At 39.0% G+C, this 24,665-nt stretch overlaps 1 protein-coding gene across 5 annotated transcripts in view; it reads right to left on the bottom strand.

The window, feature by feature from the left end:
- Window positions 1-21,135, bottom strand: part of LOC118167911 (cytosolic phospholipase A2 epsilon-like) — a 37,313-nt gene extending 16,178 nt beyond the window's left edge. The window contains exons 1-8 of one of the 5 annotated variants that reach the window (XM_035327861.1): window positions 21,030-21,135; window positions 20,581-20,667; window positions 14,463-14,535; window positions 3,497-3,633; window positions 2,628-2,756; window positions 1,971-2,011; window positions 1,359-1,401; window positions 881-944 (exon numbers count right to left, since the gene is read on the bottom strand). In XM_035327861.1, coding sequence (XP_035183752.1) covers window positions 881-944; window positions 1,359-1,401; window positions 1,971-2,011; window positions 2,628-2,756; window positions 3,497-3,633; window positions 14,463-14,535; window positions 20,581-20,667; window positions 21,030-21,056 — 601 coding nt within the window. In that variant the 5' untranslated portion in view covers window positions 21,057-21,135. Of the gene's footprint in view, window positions 1-880; window positions 945-1,358; window positions 1,402-1,970; window positions 2,012-2,627; window positions 2,757-3,496; window positions 3,634-9,591; window positions 9,760-14,462; window positions 14,539-20,580; window positions 20,668-20,753; window positions 20,773-21,029 lie in introns of those variants that run through there. The other 4 variants (XM_035327863.1, XM_035327862.1, XM_035327864.1 and 1 more) reach the window with 4 other exon arrangements.
- Window positions 21,136-24,665: the final 3,530 nt, after the last annotated feature.

The following is a 24,665-nucleotide window of genomic DNA, read 5'->3' as shown; positions in this document are numbered from 1 at the left end:
TGCAAAAAAGAGAGAAAGGGAAAAAGGAAGAAGAATGAAGATTTGAACAATCCCCTTCTTTTCTTCCTACATACTTGGAAAGCTGACATCTGAAAGCTATCCAAGACCCAAATGCTACAAGTGGTTTTATCTTTATAAGGGGCTGAACAAAAATCAGGACATGAATGTGATGTGAATGGCAGTGAGTTTTAGACTGCTGCACTTCTATTGCAGCTGCATCCTGACACAGTAAACACAACGAGGTACCTTCCTCTGTAAACCATCCTCATCCCAGGCCAAGTAAGGAGCCACAGATCTCAGTCCCCTAAAATAAGATCACATTCTGCAGTAAATGGCCCTATTTATCTGAAGAGATCAGCTAATCCTGCTGGAGTGTGTTATGCATGCTCTGAGATTGCCTACCAGATCCAGACCCTCAGGGGAGGTGGGTAGAGGAACTTCTAGATTCTGGATCTTGACCAGGGTCAGGCGTGAGCCAGCTGCTGAGCGGCTAACCCCTGCAAAAAATGAGGTGTTTCTGTGCACGTGCAGAAGTCGAACTGTCAGAGATCCTGAGTAAAGTTAAGGTCATGGACTATCGCAACCAAGAAAATAAGCTTCTTCAGGGATTAGCAGTACTACAGCACAGATTTTCAGGATCTCAGCTTGGGGCTTAGATGCCCTCTGTACAGGCATCTGGTGTCTGGCACAAGGCTCCATGTGCAGTCAGAACTGTGAACCTACAACTGCTGCAGCACTGGTGGCATTCCCTACTGCAAAGATTTTGCAGATCGCTTTAGATGTGTTCAGTTAAAGCTTTAGCATTTAGATTATGCAATTACTAGGCACTGTTAGAGAGGGTAAAATCACTAATATTCAGTTAAAGAATTAGTAAGCTTACCTGCAAAATGCTTCTTTTTCATCCTGCTCTCCAACTCAACTTCCAAGCAGGCTAGTTCACGACACTGCAACAAACATGACCAGGACAGAGAAACAGGTTACTCATCCAGCCATCTCACTACCAGTGCTGGCAGGAGTTGGAGGGGTCATTTGTTGAATGCGTGGGCTGAACCTGTTGGAGGCTTATTTCAGACCCAGTGAAAGAGAGAATTAACTTCACTGTTACACAGGAAAACATTGCTATGCTAAGCACGCTCTAATTTTCTATGGGTGCAGAAAAAAACGAGGAAATTATAGTAGTCTGAAGACTCCTCTAAGATCACTTTGGCCTCCTCTAAGGAGAAAATAAATCTCCTAGGGGAAGAAGTGTCATTGAAGAATGACAACTTAAAATGTTTCTTGCACTACCATCATAGTCAGCTAAGGTAAGGAAAGATGCAGGAAACAAGGCAAGAGAACAAAGCAAGTATATGTTTTACCACTATTGCTCCATTTGTGGTGATGGTTTCAGGAGGATCCTGGCTAGAAAACAAAAACAAATAATATGTATATTATAAATGATAAATCAAGATATTGTTTTAAACAGGACATATTTTTCTCTCTTAAACACTTTATTTTTACTTGCTTCTTTCTATTGTTTTTAGGAGTACTCTCACATTTTCTCTAGAGGCCACATAGCTAACCTACCAGAAATTATTAAATTGCAATACCTGGAAAATGCCTGTAACAGCCTTAATAACATGTGTGTCCCAGATTGGGTAGCAATAGTATCTTCATTTATAAGCTGCCCAAAGAATCTATAGACTCCAGTAATTCTATATACTTACTGTATCGAGACTCACCAGGCCCTGAAAGCCAAATTTGAACTATGTAAATACCACTTCCAAAAGAAAGTTGCTGAATTAAATATTATGAAATCATTCTCTACACCATGGCATTTTCCTTTTTTACAGTGTTTTGCTGATGCACACAATGAGTTTGGAAAAAGGGAAGCTTTGTCTGTTAAGATGATACTGGGTATACAGAACATTATCTGCATTGATGCACCTCTCTCTGAGCTGCTGCTCCCATAATAATGGGGTTTTACTCACATGTTTTCCAAGAGAAACTCAACTTCTAGCTCTTCCCTCCCCTGAAAATGAAAGAAAAAAAAGATACAGTCTCAGTCAATATGTGCAGAGGTTTGCAAAGTGGCCTTCAGTTTTGCAAGCAGTTTCCTTTATTCTTTAATAAGTAACAACATTCTGTTTCTTGCTTGCTATTGTCAGCATTAGAGAACAGAGACAGCTTTTTCTTCCCCAGGGAAAAGATCTCAACTGTACTAGCAGAACAAAGGATGTTTACAAGTCTCCCTGCTAAACCTTCATTTTTCACACTTTCTTGTCTGTCAGCTACCATACACTGAGCACAACATGCTAAGACCTAGTGTTTAGAAAAATATTGTGGAAACAGGCCTGGTTTTACTGTTCTTGGATTTTTTTTTCTTTTAATAATCTTTGTGATGATTAGATAAACTCTGTTTCTTTCTGTCAGTTTAGTCAAAGTGCAAAGCTTCCCTAAAATTGCATCTGTTCTGGGGCATTTGGCCAGAACGTATGCCAGTGTACGATTTCCCAGATCTTAAGTAATTTTGTTATCCTATGTGGAATCTGTTCCTGGTTGTAAGAGACAGAAAAGACAGCACACTTCTAGTATGTCTAGATGTCACATTCTTTCCCCTCTGGTTAAACTTCTGACTGAGTTCTTACCTGTGGATTTAGTGGGAATGCCATAAATACAGTTTTCCCAAGGGATATTTTAGCTACATCAAAAAGAATAATTGCTTGGTCATCATCATGAATGATGTCATCATCAGAAACCGTAATTTCCAGAATATTCTGGGGAAAAAAAAAAAAAAAAAAAAAAAAGGTACGATTCATTAGAACATCCTCCAGAAGTATGGCATTCTGCAGTTATTCCAGGTTCACCATCTGCTTTAGAGTGAGCAAATAGAAAAGCATTGATGACAAACTGTCACAAGGAATAATAAGATGAAGACCACGATCTCCTGTATAAATAGCAGCTTCTAATCTCGTCTGTTAAGGCTGAAATGAGATTTCTTTTGGGTTATCATTTCTGCTTGGAAGTAACTCTCACCAAAACTGTAATCTTTTAGGAAGTAATATGGATAGCCTGAAACCCTACTTTGCCCCATACCAACAGGAGCAGCAGTGGTTACTTCATACTAATACCTTTCAAGGCCACCTTTCTGTGCTCTTCCACTTTTAGCCAGCTTTGCTCATAGGTATTTGGGAGTAGTGTAATTACCAGTACCAAACTGAATAAGATCTTAATTATACCAGGATCTAGCAGCTTCCTGGCTTTGATATGTCTTTATTTCACATCCTCTCAGTGAAAGAGGTGTTTTTCTGTTCTAGTGCCGCTTTATAGTTATATGTCACTCTGTGTTGTCACTCTGTCATTAATCCCATCAGGTTTTGCAAGGAGGTCTGGCTGACAGTACAGACATAAAAATAATAAGCATCTGTTAGGAGGGAAGTGGATTTCAGCAAAAGCGAAAACTGTTTCACTCCAGCTTGCTACTGCATGCAGATAAGACAAAGAGAGTTTTTGATACCTTGACTTTTCTTTGTATCCGGAAGTAGAAAGTTTCATTCCACACAGGATTTCTGCAGTTCCTGATGGTTTTGGTTTGGAATTTGTCATCCGAAGCGGTTGGCAACCAGACGCTCACGTAGCAATCAGATTGGCTTACTGTGGAAACACAGACACAAAATATCTGGCAGTGGAAGCATGACACAAGAGATGGAAGCATAAAAATGTTCTGTAGTTTGAACATGGATAAGAGATGTCCAGTACTTCCTGATATACATAAGCCAATCGAGGAAGATAGGAATCATACAGCTAGATTAAAAAAAAAAAATGTTCATCAAAACACTATTTTAATAAGCAGAGTATTAGAGTAACTATGAACAGTCCCACACATTTAAAAAACAAAACAACAACAATAAAAAAAATTCTAGACAGTGGATACAATAATATGAATAGCCAGAAATCTTATCAACATTGTTTTTGTTCTCTAGAAGTTTGGCAGGAAAAGAAATTTGCATCCTAGAAAGCTGTCTGCATTTGGCCACACTATCAACCTTTGAAAAACTGTGAATACTTTCCATTTTTTTTCTAGATCTCAAAAGCAAAAAAAACCACACACTCTGCACATCTCATCTCAGACTTTGTGGTGTGACTGATGGAGCAGAGCCTCAGACTCTGAGACGAACTGGATATAAGCTGTCTGAATGGCAAGAGCAGACCATTGCTCATCCAGCCAGATGTTTGAGGGTACCAGCACTGAACAGGCCAGCCTTGCACCAGCAGGATGCAAAAAAATTAGTGTCAGCTGAAATGGTGAAACAGCAACAGAAGTAGGTACCAGCACCAGCACAGGAACCAACTGAGGAAGATGGGGAGACTCTGTGCTAACATACTTAGCAGAAACAAACTTAAAGCTGGCTTTTCCTAATTTTACCTACTTTACTTTGTAAATGTTTGTTGGGACTTTATGCATACAAACATTTTGACATGCAATCCTTGTGTGTAGAGCATGAACAAAATTAGAATATGATCTAAAAATATTGACTTCCTGAATTCTCATTTCTGTATCTGCAATAGAACTGTTAGAAATCTTAAAAGAATCAGAGTTTCAGTCTGATTTAGATAATAAATGCCAGGAATACATGGCTATTAACCCTTCATGAAGGAAAAATTAATTATCCCTTCTACCTAGTGTATTGTCTCCTTAGGTGGGGTAGGAAGGGAGAGACCTACTAGCAGTACATTTGCATAGTTCAGTAGGTCATTAGGTAGCCACTGGGTTCTTTTCCCGGTGTTTGCTGATGCCTGAAAGACCTGAATAACAGTTACTACTCCACCTTTCTTCCCAGAGAAAAATGAAGAAGCAGAAAAGCTTTGGAGCTTATGGATGAAGGGAGAGAGCCTGCATTTAATATAAGGGATCAGATCCCGCAGATCATGAGCCAAGCAAATACGAAAGAGATTCTCTGATCTTGGACAGAAACTTTTCCAGAAGCTACTGGAAGGGCTGACCAACTCTGTGGTGTAAACACAGGCTTTGGTAAGAAAAGAGAAGGGGAGAATTCTGGTCCCACAGCAATCACAAGCAGAGCTACTTATTCCATGGGCAGAGAGAAAAATACTTAGCTTCTGTAAACGTAGACCAGGTCTTGAGTAAGTTCCTCAAGATAGGCTATTGCCTCCCCTCTGATAAAGTGCTCTAAGTCACTCAGCCCTCTGAAGCTGGCAGAGACATGGTGTGTGGGAGAAGTACAGGCAAGTAGTTTAAGAGGTGTTTTCTCTTAGGCTGTGATACAGTCAAAATTGCAGGCAAAATGTACCATGCCCAAAGTTAAAAGAGTCAGTCCTAGTTTCTGTGTTTGTAATATCAGATATACTGCTTTGGGATATTTTGCGTAGATTTAAGATATCACTTGTAACCCAGAGGCCACTACAGGAGTGCCAGGACATCCCTAAAAGACAATGTCTCTCTGGTGGGGAGATACTTAGGTAACACTTTACACTAAATTTGAAGGATTTTCTTGAAAATGCCAGGTGATTTCCCTGCAAAGGATGTAAGTTGCCTTTCTGTCTTTGAACTTAATTCCATTCCACAGACAATATTTCAGCATTGCAGTTTTTTACATAGTTGAAGTGAAAGGATACTAATATTGACTTTGGCAATGATCAGTGTAGGATTCTATTTACAACATGCAGGAGGGCTGTAATTACCAATCTGCCTGATACCCTGAAATAGCTCCCCTTACTGGGCCATCTGATGGCCTGCCAAGCTATGTACTCATCCTGAGACACTGGCATCACTGGCTCTGGGCATCACTGGTTCTGATCTACAGTTTCTCAAAAGCACACAGGAAGCCTGTACAAAAGCCTAGATCTGAACATGACTTCAGGCCATCCAGACCTTCACTCATCACATTAATACCTTATCACTGTTGATGTTGAGTGTTCCAAAAATATGCAGGAGTCCACCCTCCCTGAAATCAAAGTAGTTGAGATGTGATGTACTTCAGAAATGCTTCACTGATTTGAGGCATTTGTCTCTTTTTGTTTCTGCCCATTGCATAGTACAGAAAGGACACATTAAAATATTTTTGCTGTAACTGCAAAGGCCAGTTACTTTATTTTCTTCTTCTTAATGAGAACTGAGATGCCCTATCCTTTTTAATTTTGAGCCTTCAACCATACAGTGTATAAAATAAGACTTATGATAAAACTGAGAAAGCTGACCATGCTAAGTCTGAGCTGAGCACAAACGAACTTCCACAACATTTATGAATCTCTTTTGTTACTGTTTCATCTGGAATTTACAGATTTACTGGAGCATTTCCTGACAAAACATTTCCATGAAGCTATTTTCTGAACTTATTTTTCCATATAAGTGTTTTTTTCACAAATATTTACTTAAAATAAGCTATTGATGATTCTTGGACAAACTATAGAAATATGGGTTATATAAACAGGCAGTGAAATGGATTAAAAACTGGCTGAACTGCCAGTCTCAAAGAGTTGTGATCAGCAGCAGAAAGTCCATCTTGAGATGTACCCCAGGGGCTGATTCTGCAGCCAATACTGTTTAAAATCTCCATTAACAATGTGGATGATAGGATGGATTATGCAGATGATACACAACTGGGAGGAGTGGCTGACACACTAGATGGCTGTGCTGTCATTCAGAGAGACCAGAACAGGCTGGAGAACTGGACCAACAGGAACCTTGTGAAGTTCGTCAAGGGAAATGCCAAGTCCTTCACATGAATGGGAATAACCTCACGCACCAGGGCAGTCTGGGGGGGCAAATGGCTGGAATAAAGGTCTGCAGAGAAGGAGCTAGGGGTCCTGGTGGATACCAAATTGAATATAAGCCAGCAATGTGTCCTTGTGGCAGACAACCAACATCATTTTGGGCTGCATTAGGAGGAGTGTTTTCAGCAGATGGAGGGAAGTGATCCTTCCTCTCTACTCACACTGGTAAGCCTACATCTGGAGTTCTGAGTACATTTCTGGTCTTCCTTAGAAATATGAACGCACTGGATCGAGCCCAGCAAAGGGCTTCAGAGAAGATCAGGGAACTGGGGCCTCTGATATATGTGGAGAGGCTGAGACAGCTGTGACTCTTTAGACTGGAACAGAAAAAGCTCAGCAGGATCTTAACTTATAAAAATACCTGATGGGGATAAGGGGAGTGAACAAGTCAGATTCAGACTCTTCTCAGATGTGCCCAGTGAAAGGTGAGAGACAAAGGGCACAAACTGAAATACAAGAAATCCCAATTAAACACAATGAAAACTTTTTTTTTTCTTCCCTCTGTGAGGGCAATCAAACAATGGAATAGGTTACCCAGAGAGGTTGTGGAGTCTCCATCCTTAGAGATGTTCAAAACAAACAGAACTTAGGTCTGGGTAACCTGGTCTAGCTGACCCTGCTTAGAGCAGAGGGGTTGACTGGATGATGTCTAAAGGTGCCTTCCTACCTCAGCCACTCTGATTTTGTGTGATTCCGTTCAGCTGGTCACAGACAAATTAAGTATAATTGTTAGTAACTATCGAGTACTGATTTAACCTTGAAGGTGAGGTGAAGGAACTAGGACAGAGCACATCCTCTTTCCATGGACAAAGGGAACTGTGGCACATTTGTCTGTGCCACAGTTTATCTACAGTCCCTACTGATAGTCAGATGCTGTTATTTCCCACCAATCTTTTCCTATGTTTTCCTTGAATTGTACAGACAATACTAACTAATCCCCATGATGTGACATTAACTGAGCTTATGTATTTCTGTAGAAGTGGCAATTTGCACAAAGTGAAACTAAGCTGTGATGGAAGCTTTGAGACCAACAAAAATAATAGGATAGTAGGATGGTTGATGAAGACTATGATACCCTCGTTACATGGGAGTACTTGAAATTTATTAACAAGCTTTTTTGCTCCCTCTTATCCTTGAAAAACATACAAAACAGCTAAAAAAAACCTTCCAGTTTATTCATTGCTAAATATGAGCTAATAAAAGAAATTACATCTGCATTTTCTTCATGCTCTAATTTTAATGTAACTTTGTACTGCTGGGCACCATTAACAATTTCATGCCATACCAGACTCTTATGTCAGTGCACATGTTGCAACCTCATTCCCTGATGACATAATGTCACCCCATAGGCATATTGAGACATCTGAACTCATGGTCTCTTCAGATGTCACTACTGAGTGTTATTTATATCCTCTCCCCATTTTCAACTTCTGATTCAGTTGCATTTGGGTGCTGGTGGACTGTTTCTCAACTCTGTCTTCATGCTAAAAACGGGCTAAACATTCAGAATTGAACCTGGATGTTCAGAAATACAACCAGCTGTTTGCTGTACTGGGAAAGTACAGTCCTATGATGCATTCTTAAAATTAACCATCACATGCTAAAATCATTCATTTCTATGGCAAGAAAGAAAATTAGAGCACAGAAAACCAAAGCATATAAGAAAATCCAGTCTTGTAAAAACAATAAATGTAACCTATAAAATCACATCTGACCTGTTGCCACAATGACAATGGCAAAAAAAAAAAAAAAAAAAAAAAGATTACTCCTAGTGAATTGCATGGGCACAGACTGGTTTCCTTTGAATCTAGTTTACTGCAATTCACCTAAAAGGAGGAAGAGAGCCACACACATTTCTCAATCAGCAGACGTGGTCTCCAGGGACATTTTCCCTCACCAACATAGTATAATGCAAGCAACATTAAGAAGTTACTTCCAACTTTCATCTGTCTGAAAGCTGATATGAACTGAACTCTGTCCTCTACAAGTATCCAGATGCAACACTCATCTGTAAGTGCACTACTGTTCTCTGCAGCTTGCCTATGGAAATAAAAAAAAAGGCTCACAGATCTACCGTACTTTATCAGTCCTTTTCCAGAAATGGACAGAGTCCCCATATGAACAAGCCTTACACCCTGCACAGACATATAAGCCAAGTGATAAATCAGGATTTGCTCCCTGGAGCACAGACATAGTGGGTGCAGTACCTGCCATGATCACAGAGCAAGGCTTTTGCACCCTGGGTCACTTCTGCCTCCTGTACCACTTGCACCACGTACATTCGTGCAGCATGAGTGTCACCTGCACCAAGCGTATTCACCCTAATTTTCCTGCATTTGGTTATTTTCCTTAACAAAAATAACCACTTTGATTTGCAGACACTGTGACTGCAGGGATACCATTCCAGAACTGATGCATTTCTACTGAATGGATAATACAAGGGCTTCCACAAAATAGTTATGTAAACTGGAAGAGAAGAACAGCTCTGAGCTCCTTATTTTAAAACATGCAAAGTCTCTATCTGAAGGTGAAAAAATGAAATGAAGATCCAAAAACAAGAGGAAGTTTAAGGAGCAGCACGATTGTTCTGACCCTCCAGCTCAGGCAAACAGGTATCCTCTTACAGCTGAGAAACCTAAACATGGCCTTCAGCACAAATATGAAGCAAGACACAGGTTTGCTTACAGCTTTTTAAGGAGACATTTAACTGCACCATGCTTTGTCCCATCTTCCACGTGCACGTGATTTCTTTAGTTAGAAACATAACTGATAAACACGGTCATGTTTCAACCCACCCAAGATTTCACGTTGGCCTACCTCAGCTCTGACAGCCATGTCATGGAACCCACCTAACCACAGCCTCTTGAACCGGCAGGACCATACTCAGCAGAAAAGGTGCTGTCTCTGGGAAGAAAGTATCTAGCCATCTGAAAATCATGCCAAGTATCTTCTTATTATGGGACACAGCTCAAATTCACTGCTGCAGTTCAGGTAGAGTTGCAGACACTTAGCACTAATAAGGCTGATTAAGTTAAACCAGACTTGACACCTCCTCTCTCCACCCATGCTGCATTAATGAGCTTGATTGTGTTCTCCAGCAACAAAGAACAGCTCTTGGCCTGCTGTATCAGCCAATACCCATGTTACTGGGCATGGTTAAAAGAACTGTCACAGAGACCTCTTTCTTCAGGTCTTCAGGGTTACATGAAATCCAGTGGAGTCCAAGAGGGTTTTCATCTTTCACGTTGTACTAAATCATAGTGAGGAGGGCCACATCACTGCAGGTCTTTGTCACTAGCACTGCCCGAGGACCTAGGAGAGATCTACTTCCGCTCCAAAGCACCTTAAACCTCTTAGGCCTCTTCCCCTCTTCTAACGTTGGGGCTTCAGGTGTGCCAGATGAGCACTCACAAACTGTATCTTTGTCTACAGAAGTGGATTAGGAGGGTCAGATCCAGCTGTGTGCTTTAACAGACACTGCAAAACAAGTAAATGTTAACAATAGTGAAGGCAGACCAGGCTGGGAGCATAGGGGCAGCTCTGCATGGACACCCAGTAACTCATCTCTTTCAAAAAGCAGCTTGAGGGTGTTAAAGAACATGAGCCACAACACTCCTCTCCAACTGCCTGGCTCCTTATCCTTCTGGCAAACACAGTCATTGGATGAGGTGTTAGCAATGAGGAAAGCAGCTAATGCACTGTTTTCTCCACCCTCTCATCCTGGCCAGATATTCCTCCTAACTGTGGGGAATTCTCTAGGAGAAGTGATGCCATTGATAGAGTTGGGAAATAAGAGCTTTTGTAAAAGCCTCTGGCACTCATGTAAAACATTTGCCTTTCCCTCCCTGAAATGAAATGTTTTTGATGGCTTTCTTCACTGCTTCCCCCTGTCAGGTAGACTCAATTTCCATGCTGCCCACTTTCAGCTGAGGAAGAACAAGTGAACATCTCAATAAAAAATAAAAAAATAAAAAAAAATCATTCTTTTGCCCAAGATTGTCTGCAAACCTTGGGTTGAGGAGGGAAATCCCACTGCAAAGCATGTACCAGACTGTAAGGTCCCACAAGCTTCATCTGGATTGTTTCCTGAACTGCCCACCACCACCTTAGCATAACTGCATACAAGTATTAGAGTCTGGTGTTGACAGGGCAGCAGGACAAGTAGAATTGATCTTAACTTAGCACCTCTCAGTGAGATCAAGGAATGCCAGAAATTTGTTTCAGTTTAACTCATTATTATGAATGACAAAGATCAGCTAGGAATACAGTGAAACCTAATTACCTCAAGTCTGTAAAGAACATCTGCATAAGATAAGTCAGAAACCAGTTGCGTGAATTAAGAAGCTAACATCACAGCTGAGCATTAATTAAGTATAGAGGAGCTCACAGAAGAGGTGGAGCAACAGCAGGTATTTGAAAAGAGATAATCGATCCATTGAGAAGGAGCAGGCTGCTTTCTTTTTCCTTTAGGTTTTTCTTTGTGCGTAAACAGGTGAAATCACTGCCCAGATCCACCAGCATGTGCTATCTACAGGCAAAGGTGTAGCAACAGATCTCAGGATAAGCTAAGACTCCCTCCCAGGCTTATGTAATACACATCTCACAGATTTTGAGATGCATGTTTGATAAACGCCTAGGATGAAGTTAGGTGCTTGCAATAGCAAAGAATGTCAGTGGAAGTACATAGAAAGTGGTGTTCCCTGAAGCAAGGATTTGGCAAGTCAAAGAAAAAAATAAACTCTAATGACCTGAGTATGGCAAGACTACACTTGTGGTGAACAGAGAAAAATCAAGGAAATAACATGTTTTAGCTAAGTAGAGGTGAACAGAAACTTGAGCAAGCTGGTAACTGTGTGTAGTTAGAAAGACTGGAAGCTAGGATGCTGGCAGAAAAAGCATCATAGAAGCTGCTGCACTTCATTGGAAAGGTAGTTTGTTCCTGGATTTAGCACTTGGAAGACGACAGTCTAGGGAAATCTGAAATAGATCATGATAAAACTTTTCAGCCTTCCACTGAAATCTCACAGCATGAGAGTTTATGTACCAGCTGCTTATATTCAGTTTTCCAGGGGGAAATATCATACCATTGATATGAGGCTAGGTAAACAGCCTCATTTTCAAATTCTCATCAGTACACAGTAGCTTATGTAGCTTAGTTTTCTGATGCTTCAGATACTTTTAAATGATAAAAACAAAACATTAAATCAAAAGGACAATGTCAATATGACTTCCAAGTCAAGCTCTCAAGAACTACAAGGTATCTGTCTGCATTATACTAAGGAATTTAAATTACATGGTCACATACAGTTCCCCTGGGAGACTCCAACTTCTTTGCGAGCACAGGCAGGTTGCTGCTCAATCAACAGGGAGCTATTTAATATTGTTTTGCCTTCCTTGTTCAACTGCATGCTGGCTTACAGTGCTCCATTTTACATAAGAAACACACCCTAAGCCGTACAGTAGCTGAGGAATTACTGACAGAAAATTTCGGAAGTTCCTTTTTGTCACATACTGGTCTCTAAACTTTTTTTTTTTTAATGCTATTTACAAAAGGATCCAGAGATATTTCTCCCTGTTTCTAAGAAGGTGGACAAAATGTCTCTAAGAGAACATTTTGTTATCCTTATTTTATAGACAGGGAAGCATAGGCACAGAGTGTTCAGGTGACTTGTCTACTGTTATTCAGAAAGTCTATTGACAAAGCTAAAACCAAGCTCACGCATCTTGATCCTTATTTCAGTGATGTATATTTTAGGTGATAATGGGAATTTCCTAAATGTCTTCATCTCATCATGCAAGATTTTCTCTGAAATCCTACTGTCCTCAGGATGGAGGACAAGGTCACCCTAGTAAAACTATTTTCTGAGAACACAGCGTCATCTTACTTCATACACTCGCTTTGCATAATCTGGTGAATCATGGTTCTTATCTTGTCATTCCATTGCCATTCTAGATCAAAGGTGATTGTAGAAGAAAATAAATTATCACTTCAAAGGAATAAAGGTAAGGTCTTGCAAACATGTACGGTGTTTTTATAACTTCAAAAAAGTACAGACATTAATTCCACTTCGCTATCCTATGATATTTCTTCTATTCTCTGCAACCCAGAATTACAGACCATACAAATCAAACACTTTTTTCCATTTGGATGGAAGATAGACAGTGACATCCGTATTCTTGAAACTCCAAAGTGAACGGCATACAAAAAGATGGTAACAAATATTCCTAGAACATTGTTTCTTTGAAGATGAAGTTAAAAACAATTGGTAATATTTGGTGTGAACATGCTGATATCCTTGAATTATCCAGGGGAAGTCATGTAGCACTTGGAGAAAACAAAAAGTCATCTTGCCATGTATTTAGCCTTCCTTGAAGTCTGTCTGATGACCCGTAGCCTCATGAAGAGGAGGATCTTTAGAGGTGGATTTGGACCAGACTCATCACTAGAGGACAGGATCCAGGAGTCTTCTGAATCAAAAGCTAGGGTTTCCAGGCCAAAGTAACCTGGAGCATGGTTTATTGGCAGCATGGACATCTCATCTTATTTCCTTGGAAAAGTTGTGACTATCACAGGTATTGTCAGAGTTTCTAACTTCAAGGAATGTATCAAGACAATCTGAAAGTCCTTGACATGCAGTGTACAGCCAGTTCCTGTGATGGCTTCGGTAACTGCACTAAAGCTATCACATTTTGTAGCATCATAGCTAAAGAATTGACCTTGCTCTGGGCAAACAGTAATTATAAATTACTTCTTACTCTGATAGATCTTCAGACTGTACTAAAAAAGTACAAATGTAGGAAGACAGTGAGGTAACATGTTATACAAGATACTGGGCATTGAAGAGGCTGTGACATTAGTGAACTCTTCAGACCCATCTCCAAAAAGCAAATAATGCACAGCAAGAGGAAGAACAGTATGGTAAGGGGATATGCAAGGCTGTGGTTATTAGCAACCTGCCAAGTTCATGAGGCAGGCATAGAAACTGTGGGAGAAAGTTCTGCAGAGAGAAGAGCCCCTGTGGAAGTAGAGCACCTAGTAAGGGCTGGACAAATGCCACACGTGTTCAGAACACTGCACATAAGTAATATTGTGCATTGGACTTCAGTCCCCAACAGATTTCTGTTATACATCTTTCAGTGTAGGGCCAAAGTCAAACATTCATAACATCATGGCTGACGTAATGATGCTTGGTACATATACACAATACAGCTTCACTGGACTTCTGAGATGTGGCCTAAGAAATCCCACCAAAGAGTTGAGAGTGAAAGATGTATAAGGATTTCAGACCTGTATTCTACATACTTGTTATAGACATATGATGTGAACACCTGGGTATTAAAACTAGTTTTAAAATGTTTTCATCTCTCTGAAATAGCCAACATGTCAGAAAAGCAATGTATAATTGTGCCTTGCTGACATGCCAATCTTTAAGTTTTAATCAATACCCAACCTGTCATTATTGGCCTGTTGCTAAATTAAAAAAGAAACAAAAAAGACAACACACCAACAGAAAAGAAAAAACAACCTCTGAAAGTGGAAACAGATAATCTGTGGCAGAATTTGACTTTGATTGTGAATTCTCAGATAGTATGACCTCTGTGGTTTGCATTTGTGTAGTGGCTAGCACCAGCAGGTATCCAATAATTTTAGACCTGTATAACATCAGTACAAAGAATCTGGTACTTACAGAAGTCTGCCTGACGAGCATTTCTCATCTTTATTATTCTTACAGTAAGCAGGGAGTAAGGTGACATTTCTTCCTGCTGAAAAAGATAAAGATGTAGTTTAAAGCTTGGTTCTCATTATAATACATACATATATCCCAAACTATGAAGAAACCCAGGTTCTGCTCAAGTCCTCTCTTCTAATTGGTATTACAGCACTAATACGGTAGGCAACAAAACACACAAACACTTTCCTCACCAATTCCCAGTCTGCGGTCACCTAAATATCCATACAGAAACTGTAGAAGGAAAGGGTGAATTCTTACTGTGAAGTGTAAATAACCTGAGAAAGTTCAGTTAGCCAGATACACTAAATCATACAAGTGTTTGCTTGCATCCAATACAACAACACAAAACTCAGTGAATCCATGAATCAAAGATGCCCTAATTTCGGTGAACTATTGAGCCTGTGCTGTGCTCTACTTAAAATCAAATCTGATACAAAAATTTCTGCTTTTAAATGCAGTTCTTGGATGGAGGGAGGAGGAGGAAGTGTGTGTGAGGGGTGGGAAAGAGAGAGACCTTTTTTAGATGCTCTTTATTTTTAAAAGGGAGGATCAGTTTCATGATGCAAGGCTATTTAAAGATGCATTAGCTCCTTAGAGAGAGTATTAAAGTATCAGGCCACCAGGACAACCCACAAATTCTGAGGAACATTCCCAGCTTTCTTTGTGGGAATACAAGTTTTCCTTACCAGATGCAATTATCCCATTAATGGATGAACAGTTATCCCATTAATGGTGAACTGCTGGACTAGATGATCTTAATGATTCTATGATTCAAAATAAAACACATGGTTGTGACTACATGCCAGCTCAGAGAAGGTTAACTCCAATTTCCTGCTGAAAATATTAGGTCTAACCAACTGGGTCTTTAAAAGTTGTGCCACTCACATGTGCTTTAGGGATTTACATCTTCAGAGACAGAGAACATGATCATCATCAGCAGCTAAAGCAACTAGGATATCAGCATCAGCACAAACATACAGAAAAGCTATCTGGAGTCCCTGACAATGGGAACTGTTGTGGAAAATTTAGGAAAAGCTCTGAAGTTTATAAAAATGAAAGAGTTGTACCATGCTTGTACAAAAGAAACTGAATGAAAAGGATTCATTGGCACAGGGGATGGCTACCTGTATCATAATTTAGGAACAGAAATAGGAGAAAAAAAAGGAGAAAGTTCTGAAAGTTCAGCCAGTATTGAATAAGTTTCCAAGCTGATGTGCAATTATAATAGGAACTCTCATTAGGGAGTTGGGGTAAATGCAGTAAAACTGTAGTGAGCAGAGGAAAAGGCTCTGCACCAGAAAGAAAAAACACCATTTCCAAGTCTGTCAAATCCCCAGGCCTGACTGCTACCCTCCATTAGGAGGATTTAACTATATACAAAGATATTATCAGCAGATTCTGGATTGAGTATCTCCAGTAAGAGAGAAAGATATAACTAGAATAAAGCATACATTAAAAAGTGACTTTGACACAGTCAAGATTACAAGATAAAAGTGATTTCCTTGACCAAGTTAAGCATCAATAGAAATACAATTTTTGGCATTACAGTGAGGTAGATCTGGGAATAAGGAACTTATAGTTCCAATAGCAAGGGCTGGTGGAGGTTATAAATAGACCAAGCTAACTACAAGGAGGCTTGTAAAATTTCAGAAAGATATTCCTTCAAATAATACTGTAGGCTCAGTATGTATCGAAGTCAAGCAAAAGGTGGCCGCTTCATGGAGGCTTGAGGGTAGTCACTGATACTCACAAGGAGTAATTTAGATAATTGCTGAAGACAAACAGATCAGTAATTCTTAATAAAGTCACTTCAAAGAACAACAGGGAACAAAAGAAAGAAGCTGTTGTGAAAGCTAATGACCAGAAGTTTGAAAAGATTATCTGAAAAGAAAATGGAGGAGTGGTGTTGGAAGATGATGAAATAATTATTTGTCATCTATTAACTGATAAACATTAATTAAAACAACAGGGAGAAACTCTCAAGTGAAATGAGAGAAAGTACATTTACTGCTGCTACTGTGATAGAAGTCAAAGACTGCTTAAAAGGTCAAAGAATAATCAGCGAGACAAGACAATACATCAGCTGAAGTGTGTAAAGCATTGGACCATGAGAAATTCATCATAAGAAAATTTAGTTTAATCTAAGTGTTTCCATCTCCAGAAAGATAAAGGACATGAAGGTCATAAAAGGGATTTGCAAAAACTTACAGAAATAGTCAAGCTATGAAGTTATCCCCTGAAATGGCAAAAGTGATTTTTTGAAAAAAAAAAAAAAAAAAGGCTGGGTAATTTGGTGACATTAAAAACTAACCAATGCCTAAAATAACCATAAAGTTTTGCCCATGAGCTCAAGGTTATAACCAGCAATCTTGACTTCAGAAGCTAAGATGAAGGTTCAGTAAGTTGACTTGTTAAAATTCTGATAAATTTTGCTGTGAGATATAGCATCAGCATACCCAAAATACCAAGCAGGCCACGAAGTGCTGAAAAAAACACATTCTCTTTATCAGGCTATTAGAAGTAGAAGATACACATGCACTTAGGTTCTGGTTGGGTTTATACCAAAACTAAATATGAAATTTGTAACTTGCCCTAAATAGGGTGCTCGTATTTCATGGTGCTGTTTGCTTTAAACAAAGGAGTAAAGATCTCAGCATTTTCAGAAACTGGGCTGAAGCAACTCCACACTATTTAGCCAGACTCCTCCTTATCCATCAACTAGGAACACCTCTGTCTTCCTACCTGAAGACAACATTCTTCTTACCTCTTGTTTTTAAAGAAGCCTACTGACTCATTGGGTTTGTCCATTTGTTTCAATACCTTTCTCAAAAGTAGTTTCCAAATTAGGGAAATAAATAAAAGCTTTAGCAGACCTATTTCAAGACAAAGAAATGAGAGCAAAAGAAAACACTAAAACATTTAGCATTGGTGTTCTCTTAACTTCCTTTAGCATAAACTTGTGGCATCAGCCCTTCAACTAGCATTTTGGAACCCATGTTTTTATAGGCTGTCAGAAATGCATATACATTACCATGACTATTTAAGAGTAGAGTGACTGAAACAAATATGAATTGTATGAAGACATGTCTACATCAAGAAGTCATATGCTCATTCCTGAGCGTCATGCACACATCATTGCAGTGGACTAGAAGAGAGGTTATGTGAAGAATGCTCCACAGGGACTTCAAACTGTGTGTAATGAAGATAGACTGATAGAAGAGCTAGCATGTAGGAGAATTATATTAGGAAGAAAATGAGAACATACATCTCTGAAGATGTATTAAGATGAAGAGTAAAATGCTGTTAAGATTAGATAGCTACAAAGATTACACAAGGGTTCAGACACCTCATTTCATATTGAATCATAATAAGAATGCGGATGGGAATATTTGGTGTCATAGGAGGATTGCTTGGTCCAAGAGAAGGAAGAAAATTATGAATTATTTCTGTCTTCCAGAAGGAGAGCTCTGAATGGGTGCTGCGTAAGAGAAAAGCCAATGAGCTATGTATGGAAACACTGCACAACAGGTAGCCAGCATCACAGAAAATCTCACTGTATAAGCTGAGAGACCTCAGTCCTGTGAAACAGCAAGATACAGGCTTTGTCAGTCAGAACATACCCAGCATACAGTCATGCATATATAGCACAAGCAGGAGACTGGGAAAAAAAAAAAAAAAGGTTCAAGGAATTAACAAGACGAAAGACCTAGTGATGTGAACCTCAGAGAAGCAATCAAGTATCTTTGGTTGCTGCTGATGACTATCATTTGTGTTACAATTAAAAAAAAATAAATTAATTCAGGGAGTTGGTAACGTAATCAACTATTCACAAGTGACTTATTATCATAAACAGCCACTTTCAGCACAACTTTCTGTATTAATCCAGGAGCAATTCCTGATATGAAGGTTAAAGAGAATGTTACCAAAATTTGAGTACCCATAATACAGAGACAGTCAAATCCTCGTGCAGTTCCTGCTAACAAAGATAAATCTGTGTACACTGAACCTTTGAACTCATGCCTGCAAGGACAGGGTGATAGGTAGATTCAGAAGCCTTCCTTAAAATCTCATTGCTACCCTGGAAAAGTTTTTTGATTGTTTTTAAAAGGGGAAGGATAATGGGGTTCTGATAATAATGCAGTGCATTTTTTCCTCATTTTTTAACAAGCCATTAAGAGATGTGCACCACTTTTTTATGAGTATCACCTACATAAATTGAAGTGATAAAAATTCTCCTAGTTCTCTGGTTTATGATTTCATGTCCAGCAGAATACTTCGGCCACCCTCTGCTCACTGTTAACCCTAGTACTCTTGAGTTGAGCTTATGCTTGCTACTTTCTTGCCTGCATTACTGTTTGTTTTCTGTGCATTTACAGATGCGCCAGCATTTAAACTTTTTAACCTGATAATTTGTTGATCAATTTTTGCATTTTTGGAATAGCAAATTACGCTGTAGAAGTCTGAGAAAGACAATGCACTAACAGATAATAGTGACAAATTTGCTAGATTTACTGTTATTATTGACTGGCTTACTCACAGCTATTTATGATCTTTTAGCATGTTTCATCTTTCCTGTATTCATGACTAAGGTGCTAGAAGGCAAACTGTCAACTCAGGACTCCCAGAAACAGCTACGGACATGCTCTCTTGACATTCTCATCCATTTTAAAATCTGAAGGGGTAGCTGGGTGGGGTGCGTGTCAAAGCTCATACATTTTCCAGGCATTTTAGCAGCGGGGGATTCTTAACTTTGTGCTGTAAATAGTGAACAGAGCTAATTTTTGTGCAGGGCATGTTTTTCTAAACCAGCCCAGTATCTATACAACGTATAACTGTGATAAAAAGTCCTCTTGAACTGAAGCAAATACTCAGGCAAACTTTGAGAATTAACATTATAAAAAGCACGTTTTCCTTTATAATATCCCTCCATTAATGGTCATCCTCTTGATGGCAAACTTCAGATTACAAAAATCAAGAAAATAAACAACAGCTGCCCAGGAACACCAATGCCAGTAAGAGGCAGAAGTTGGCCAGCTCACACAAGCCAGTGTTTTTAATGCCAGTTTTCTGCCAAGCTTTATTACAGAGGATAGAAGACATGTTCAAGAGCCAACAGTCAAATAAAGAGTGACTGAGAATGTCTTTGTTGTTAAACACTTGTAGGGAACAAAAGAACTTTCGGAGGTTGATGTGATAAGGAAAAACTATTGCAAGAATAATGAATTAAAGCAGTACAAATGGTCCCACAACCCCTATGTGCAGGGGCCTGCGGCCATATATTTTTTGTTTTGCTTAAACATACATTCAAAAATGTGCTGAAGTCTAACAATCTAATATACATATAACTACATCAGTGGTAAAGGAGGGCTAGATGCCTTTAGCCATGGGTATTTCAAAACAAAAACACATCAGTATAAATATAGTAAATCATTACAGAAATGCAACCAAGATTGGGTCATTGCTGTCCTGAATAGCTGCTTTTCCTGCTTTAGTGCATTCTCTTTATGATCTTTAGCATACACACACAGAGCAAATTCCAAACATCTCAATGCAATGTCAGTGTTGGTTATGCTACTTTGCCATTTACAACAAATTTCACACCCCAGTGATAGTTAGACACCATTTCTATATATATATATTTTTTTTTTCTTCTGGAAACTGGCATTAATGATGAAAACCCAAAGGATCACTAACAGTTAAATTCTGACTTGCTGACACTGGCAACATTCTGCATTCATGCAGGGCTAAAACTCCATTAGTCAATAGAGTATTAAAAGAAGGCCAAACACAGCCCCATTTTAACAGCAGATTGAGTACATTTTCCCTAAGGAATTTCTCTATGGAATAAAACCATGTAAAAATACACTTTGTATAAATAGATAAAGGAATGGAATGTAAAAGCAAAGGAATACAGATGTTTCAACTAAGGACAGTTTTCTTCCATGAAATGTTCATATTTATTTCTAAATAAGCATGTGAATCTCTGATAAGAACCTAATATAGAAGAAAAAAGGCCCTGCCCTTCTCAACAAATAAGTTTTTCGTCCCATTATTAGTTTGTTGAAGTTAGTACCTTGGCATGAACACCACTCTGTGCCATAGCCTGCATCATCCATTTTCTTTCTTCATTTTTCAATGGGTTTGATTTGCTCTTGGGATGCTGTTGAGAGAAGGAGGACAAAGGATCAAAAAGACTGTAAAAAAAACTATTTTTCCACTTATTTCAACTCCTTAATGCTGAATTACAACGTGGAAAGGACAATTCACACTGCCTCATCATTCACATCAGCAAAGTGGTAGACAGAAAGAACATGCCAGGAGAGTGGCAGCTCTTTCTGCACTATATGGAAAGGTTTTAACTCTGGATCCTCACAGCTGTAAATAACCAAGGAAGGACAACCTTGCTTTCTTGAAGATTTATGTTCTGCTGATAAGATAGAACTTGGACTGCCTATATTCTGGGGACAATTCTGAATCAAATTCTCAGAGTCTCCTGCCAGCTTTGTTCTGTTTTCCACTTACCTGAGGAAAGGCAGAGGTTGATGCCATTGAAATCACTGCTGCATTAAGAGCAGGTGCTGCAAATGGCACCTGAACATTAGGTTCCACAGTTGCCAGAGTCTCCTGAAACATACTTACAGCCTTGAAGAGTGTCAGAAGTTGCTGAACAGGTGTTTTATTACCTTGAGTCAGAGCTCCACCCCTCCATGATTTCTGAAACAGGAAAATTTTCCACCCACATTATTTGTCCTAAGAGTAAGTTTGTTGTAAGGTGCAAACATTCATGTTCAGTCACAAGAGCTGCAGAGAGTGTGCTGAGACCAAAGTATTCTTTCTTGGGGACTTGTAGAAGTGTGCTAACAGCAAAAATCTGATTGATGACCTCAGTCTGTGAGAGGAAAGCTTACAGTGTTAAATCTAAAAAACAATGACCATAACAGCCTAAGAGACAATTCTAACTAGAGTCTTCATGAAGAGACCCTGAAAAATGCTATGCATTATTGCCTTCACAGAGAGATGGAGGGAGAGAAGGCCACCAAAGGTAGCAGGACAACTTTTTGGTTTAAAAAATACCAGGTGACCTTTTGCTTGGCAATATAATTCACATAGCACCTTATTTAAGGACTTACAGAAACGACCACCAAACAGTGAACTGTTACTAAGCTACTTACTAGGAAGAGGATGGAGACCTAGAGACAGATCTTCTGGAGTGACTTGCCCTCTCAACCCACTTGTTTTCAGCACCATTTGTGTTCCTTGTTCCTCACACATCTCCTTCCTCATTACACAGCTCTTTTACCTCTCTTTACCTGACAGAGGTTCCTCATTCCCTCTGGTAGGATGGAGAGGAGCTAACCAGGAACAGATTTAGTCAGTGATCCTGTGATTTGGAACTCAGATGCAGTGTTGAAGAGGCATACAGCCCTGGAAGACAAAAACAAACCAACAAACAAACACAAGAACAATGTATTAAAGAGAAGACATACACTTAAGGGCAGTGTAGGAGGACACTGTTTCCTGAGGACGAACAATGAGGGAGTAGGGGAAGGTGGGAATAATGAGAGAAAATTCTTAATATTTTCATAGATAAGGAATTTTCCTGAGGTAATATTATTCCACTAGAAAGTACAGTTGCATCATGATTTGTATACTTGTATGTTTTAATAGCTTTCTACTTCAAAAGAAATGAAAGAAGGGAGAAATTTGATAAGCAACATTTCTGTGATCCCTAAAATATAATGTATTACACTTCCATTTGAAATGCCTTACTTATTTCTGTGTTTTATACTTAATATAAAATGTATGTCAAAATTTAAATGAGACTTAAATATTTCACCTTTAAAAAACCTTGAAATATTTCAGAAAACTAAATTTCATTTATTGGGAAAGCTGGATGCTTCATTTTTCTTCTGTTCACTCCAGTTTTTCACATCTGTTTTTTTACTTATGCAAAGGAAATTCAGATTTCTGAGCAACCATATCCAAATCACCAGCCAACTGGGCCTTACTAGCAGATTATTGGAGTTTAATGGACTGAACCTCTTTATTTTATGAACTTTCTGTGTAGTTACGATCTGCATGTATTCAGCCCACATCGAGGAAGCTTGGTGATTAAATTTTCTAATCCATTATGCAAGCATCATTAGGTACACATACATTTATATTGAAAATCCACTCAAAAGATTAAAATTAGAGCTTATGAAACAACTTGAGATTAATAGGATGACAAAGCATGATGCTTCCTATTAGACACCTGCATAAGTATGAAATCACAGCCACTCTGGCTGTGGTAATAAGTGTTGTACAAGAACCTGGGCTGACAAACTAGACACAAACCTAGTCACTTCCAGAAGTCTTGTTGCAGACACTTCCTATATGCACAAAGGAATTCAGATGAAAAGCTGGTGTTACAAGGAGAACAAGTAAGACAGTTTGATCATCTTACCTGTAATATTACATAGTTGCAAAATTTGATTTCTTAGGTTTAATTTTATGCCTGCATTCTCTGATGTGTATATACTATTAAATAACTACTTTTTTTGATTACATGGTACAAGGGATTTTTTTTTTCTATGAACTTATTTTCTCACCATATTGAAACTTTTCAATGGACCAGGAACTGCTTAACTGAAACTAGATAAACTACAGCAATAAACAAAATAAAATAAACAAATGCACTTACAAGCCCTTGAGTAGAAGCTTTTCAAAGCAGTGATCAAAAGCCTCTCCTACTCCTTGGCTCTTGCTTTGCTTCATGTGAGCACTTACACCCATCACCTCTCTAGAAAGGAAAAAATGCCAAAATTTTCTGCCTTGTTTTTCTCCCTGTAAAAGTGATGAACAGAAAAAATTGAGAGAAGGGCAAATGTGCATACAGAAGTATACAGTTTTTCAATTTGTTCTACAGTCTGTCTGTATTCCTGATTGAAGTACACAGAACATCCACCATATCAGGATGGAGGCACTGGAACATTAGCAACAATTTCTGTAATTGTACCACACAAAGGTTATTAGCTCCAGGTCTCGTTTCTGCAATATGTGTAAGCTAATGGGTGAGGCTTTTTCTTGAAAGCTGGTTTTCATTTGTGTGTCGATTGCACCTTTGGTTTTAAGGGAAAAGGAAACTAAGGGGATAAAAACCTCCAGAATCCCCTAGGAACATGACTAAGGGAGGTTGTTGCTTAACAACTAATTTTTCTTTCCTGACTCAGGCCTTCTATATATGAAATACCTCTTCTTTAAGCTCAAGTCAGATGCAGCCAAATGTACCTTTGACTCAAAGCTGGTGCTGGTACTGAATTTCCTAAATTTCTTCAAAGTTCAAACTCCCTTTTGCTATGAAGTATGATTCCTTTAGAAACAAGCATGACCTTATCACAAGACACACACTGAGGATAGGCTCTACCTTACCTAAATCTAGTAATCTAGAAGTTAAACTTCTAGTCTAAGCCTGTTGTCTGTGCTCTCTATGTACTGAATGGAGAAAGAAAGCAAGTACTGTGTCTCCAGGTAGTGACTAAGCCCATCTACATTATGTTCTTCTCTTTCCTTTGACTGGAAAAGTGTCCAGGTCACCTAGCTTCTGAATAGCTAAAGATACGTGAGATGAATTCCACCCTGGGCATTCAACATATCCTCTTCAATCACTCATTTCCAAAGGTATTGATGCTTAGAGAACCTGACATTGAGGAACTCCAAATGTGTTAACAGTGATTCAGTGTCACAAGGTGAAGCTGCAGAACACCCTTAGGCAATAGCTCTATCAGCCTGTAAATGAGAAATCCTCTTAAAGGTTCATGGGAATAACAAGAGGTTTTACGATAACTAGGGTAGCGAAGAGTGCTAAATGCAATGCTGCATGTACCACTAAGTTTTTTGTCTCGAGTACCAACTTCCCTCCATATTTCAGTCTGGGATGGCCTAAGGCTCCTGTGATTATTTTTAAATTTTAAGACTTCATCATTTTAAGGACTTCTGGATTGTAAAATTTGTTAGATTTTAATATAATTATTATTTAATCATTTAAAGGATCATTTTAAGGACATCTCCCAGGACTGCTTCCCAGGCTGCAATCTGAGGAAGCTTAACAGCTGCTCCATGAGCATCTGAGACATGTTTGGGAAAAACGGGGAATTACAAAGAGAAAGTCAGAAAGGA

The sequence above is a fragment of the Oxyura jamaicensis genome, chromosome 5 (genome assembly GCF_011077185.1).
Source record: "Oxyura jamaicensis isolate SHBP4307 breed ruddy duck chromosome 5, BPBGC_Ojam_1.0, whole genome shotgun sequence".
Lineage (NCBI taxonomy): Eukaryota > Metazoa > Chordata > Aves > Anseriformes > Anatidae > Oxyura > Oxyura jamaicensis.
Note: the sequence above shows the minus strand (reverse complement) of the source record. Positions and strands in the feature narration are given on the sequence as shown.